Consider the following 2,319-nt stretch of genomic DNA (forward strand, 5'->3'; position numbering starts at 1 on the left):
CCCCCAACTGTGCAGCTTCCTCTGTCCCCCCCAGCAGGCAGCTGGCGGTTTCCTCTGCGAGCAGGGCTGTCAGAGGGGGGACAAACCATCATGTTTCCTTCACGCTGTAGGGGTGACAATGCCATTGGGGAGGTGGCCTGAAAATCTGGAAACCTCCTGGGGTGGGGGGGACACAGAGGGAGGTGGGCAGAGCCTCGGTGGAGGCTGTGCGCAGGACCCCTTGGAGATGCTGGGGTGGTGGAGCTCAGGAGCTTGCTCCTCACGCTTTGGGGAGGTGCTGGAAATGGGGATGCAGAGGTGACACTGAGTGTGAGAGGCAGCCAGAGCCGGTGGCCAACAGGACCACCCCGCCAAAAGGCAGAGCTCAGCCACATGGCATGTGTCCCTCCACGTCCCTTGGGCCTGCGCTTGTGTTTTCATGAGCACCAAGATGGCCAAACTTCTCTGGACTGACCCCATTCCTGCACCTTGAGGGGACACAGCAGGTCCCACTCAGGGTGGTGACAGTGCAGGGTGAAGGACAGGGAGGTGGCACTGTGCCACCATGTCCCCGGGATGTGGGGATGCTCTGGGGGTGCTCACCCAGGGTCGGTGCCTTCATGGAGGTGGTGATGGCTGGGACAGGGGGGGCAGACCTTGTGCCCCGGGAGGGGACAGGGACCATAGGGCAGGAGGGGACAGACTATGTGCCCTGGGAGGGGACAGGATCCAAGGGGAAGGAGGGGACAGAGCTGGTGCCCTGGAAGGGGACAGGGACCATGGCTCAGGAGCTATGGGGCAGGAGGGGACAGATCCTGTGTCCCGGGAGGGAACAGGGGCCATGGGGAAGGAGGGGTCAGAGCTGGTGCCCTGGGAGGGGACAGACCCTGTGCATTGGGAGGGGACAGGACCCATGGGTGCCCTGGGAGGGGACAGGAACCATGGCTCCGGAGCTATGGGGCAGGAGGGGACAGATCCTGTGCCTTGGGAGGGGACAGGATCCATGGGGCAGGAGGGGACAGAGGCGGTGCCCCGCGAGGGGACATGTCCCGGTGCCCTGGCAGGGGACAGGCGGTGGCCGCGGACGGGCCAGGCGCGCCCCCCCGTGCCCAACGCCGGTCTGGCACCCCCCGCTCCCTCCTCCTCCTGCTTCCCGGGGATCTGAAAACCCGGGAAAGGCTTAAAACCAGCATAAACCCGGCAGAGCCCTCCTCCTCCTTCACCTCCTCCTGCTCCGGGGGATGCTGTCCCCCAGGGACCCCCGCGTCTCTTCAAAGGACCTGCCTGGCATTCCCCTTGCCCCCCCTCCAAGGACACCCCAGGGATCCTCAAAGCCAGCCCCCAGGACCCCCCAGTGACCCCCTCCCCATTATCTCTCCCACCTACCATTGCTAACTGGTCACGAGTGGGATGTTACTGGACCTAGGGCCAAGAGAAGGGGCCTGCCACCATGCTCAGGGGTGGGTGCCTTTGTCCCTGACACGCCAAAAAGCCTTTCCCTCCTGACAGGAGGGTGTTCGAGGTCCCTGCTGTGGGGTAGGAGAGGCTGGGAAGGGGGCACCTGCCTCCCCCAGCACCCTTCACCCCAGGAAGGACAGAGGTGGGACACACCCAGAGGTGGCCCAAGGCTGGTAGGTGGCCTGTGCCACTCCAGATCAAAGCTCTGCCACACTCTATTTTACTTCCTGGATAATTTTTATAATTTATTGCGCAGATATTTCTCCCCATGGCACCTCGGTGCTCACAACATTGGGGTGGCACAAGCCACCTGCCAGCATCACCCCCTTGTCACCCCACGCCTCTTGAGATCCATCCATCACCTGGTGAAGCCCTCCATGACCAGACAGGGAGGGGACGATGCTCCCAAATTGCTGTCGCTACCCCGTCCCCCCACCATCGATCCACTTTGGTGACAGGGTGACATGCTCAGCACCCTTTCCCAGCACCCGTCCCCTCGTCCCTGGGATGGCTGTGACTCATCGGGAGGCGGGTGAGAGCATCTCTCCTTGAGCAAGGCCAGCCGGGGGGATAAGAGCGAGGCCACCCTCTCCTCCCTCTCCCGCCTCCTCCCGCTCCCATGCTCGCCCGTGCTGCATCCAAGCCAGGCGTCTTGCTGGCATGTCCCCCTGTCCTGACTGGGATATATCGGCAGGCTCGGGGGGCTGTCACCCCATTGCAGGCTCTTCCAGTCCCACCGGTTCCTCGCCCATTTAACCAGTTGCCCGGTGACTGGCAATCTGGCTGGTTCAACCTCTATCGCTTCTGGCAGGAGGGCGGCTTGGACAACGTCCATCACATCATGGCTCGCAAGTTCCAGCAGTTCGGACCCATTTACAGGTG

The 2,319-nt window shown here is 63.1% G+C and overlaps 1 protein-coding gene across 1 annotated transcript in view; it reads left to right on the forward strand.

The window, feature by feature from the left end:
- Positions 1–2,056: 2,056 nt before the first annotated feature.
- Positions 2,057–2,319, forward strand: part of CYP11A1 (cytochrome P450 family 11 subfamily A member 1) — a 3,775-nt gene continuing 3,512 nt past the window's right edge. The window contains exon 1 of the mRNA XM_010171548.1: positions 2,057–2,316. Coding sequence (XP_010169850.1) covers positions 2,057–2,316 — 260 coding nt within the window. The remainder of the gene's footprint in view (positions 2,317–2,319) is intronic.

Source organism: Antrostomus carolinensis, unplaced genomic scaffold, assembly GCF_000700745.2.
Source record: "Antrostomus carolinensis isolate BGI_N321 unplaced genomic scaffold, ASM70074v2 scaffold2227, whole genome shotgun sequence".
Lineage (NCBI taxonomy): Eukaryota > Metazoa > Chordata > Aves > Caprimulgiformes > Caprimulgidae > Antrostomus > Antrostomus carolinensis.